Source organism: Otolemur garnettii, unplaced genomic scaffold (assembly GCF_000181295.1).
Source record: "Otolemur garnettii isolate 467f Iridium unplaced genomic scaffold, OtoGar3 scaffold00032, whole genome shotgun sequence".
In the NCBI taxonomy this organism is placed as follows: domain Eukaryota; kingdom Metazoa; phylum Chordata; class Mammalia; order Primates; family Galagidae; genus Otolemur; species Otolemur garnettii.
The window spans coordinates 8,114,407-8,115,584 of record NW_003852427.1 but is presented as its reverse complement, the minus strand read 5'-3'; the positions used below and the strand labels follow the sequence as shown (position 1 = coordinate 8,115,584).

Genomic DNA, 1,178 nt, shown 5'->3' with positions numbered 1-1,178 from the left:
ACAATCATTAGGGCCCTCACCGCCTGCAGCATGGCTGTGGGACAAGGAGCAGAACACAAGTGGATAAATAAGAACCTTTTCAACACAACTGATGAGACTCTGGTAAAGACCACAAAACTGTCACCATTAACCAGCACCAAACCTCTGAGAAACATCAAGTCCACAAACTGTGAACCTTGGCATCATCTGACTGATGAAGGACATGCATAGACTCTATAGATGTTTACAGAGTGAGAAATTATGCACAGTTGGAGCTGAGAGGACCCTTGGAATGTATCTATTTCAGTTTCCTCATTTTAAAGCTTGATAATCTGGGATCCAGAAAGGGAAAATGGTTTGTCTAAAGTAATGTGACAAATTATTGATAGAGCTTATAGTGAAACCATGTAGCTGCAACTTCTAACTCAAGTATCTTTCTTCTCCAGTCTTTGCACATGAGCTCAAAGCTTTATATGGTTGTGTCCACTTTAAAAAGCTAGTGTTCATTTATAGCATATGATGAAGCCAGGGTCACTAAGTAATGCATCAAGGGCATCCCATTTTTGTTCCTTTCCACAAGGAACTACCAGGGCCATGGTGAGCTGTAGGTTTCAGATGTATGCAAAATGGTCACCACATCAATATCCAGCTTTCCAACATGACCACGGTTTATTAGCAGTCTCCTTTCAAGGAATCAATATGAGGACTTTCCTGCAGTGACCGTGCTTCCAGATATATCTAAAGCTGTCTCAGTATATCCTTAAAGTACAGGGACTCATCACCACAGTTGTTTACTGGGCTCCCATGACAAGGCATGGGATGACAGTTGCTAACAGGTCAGATATGGTCTCTGTTCTCATGGAGCTCATGCCAAAGTGGGGTAAGACAGTCACTAAGTCCATTACAAGCACAATGAACTTTACAGGGGAGACAAATTAGTCCTTGGTGTCTTCCAGTGGGCAAGACCCCTAGTGTGAGTTGGTCTGGCAGAGCTGAACTGCAGAGTTGTGTGGGCACCAGAGAGCTACGTGCTGCACGCCAACTGGTTTGTCTTTCCACTATGCTCGCCTACCTCTCTTAAGCATGTTATTCCTGAAAACAGTTGCCATGTCTTACATCAGTGCTTTTCAAATTATAATTATTTAAAGTTTAAAATTTCCATTTTGACACAAATTGATGGCCTGGAAAAATACAAAATC

General features: G+C 42.2%; 1 protein-coding gene across 1 annotated transcript in view; it reads right to left on the bottom strand.

The window, feature by feature from the left end:
• CLDN18 (claudin 18) overlaps positions 1-1,178 on the bottom strand; it is a 26,726-nt gene that overhangs the window by 6,336 nt on the left and 19,212 nt on the right. The window contains 1 exon segment of the mRNA XM_003789421.3: positions 1-34. Within this exon segment, the coding sequence (XP_003789469.1) occupies positions 1-34 (34 nt within the window).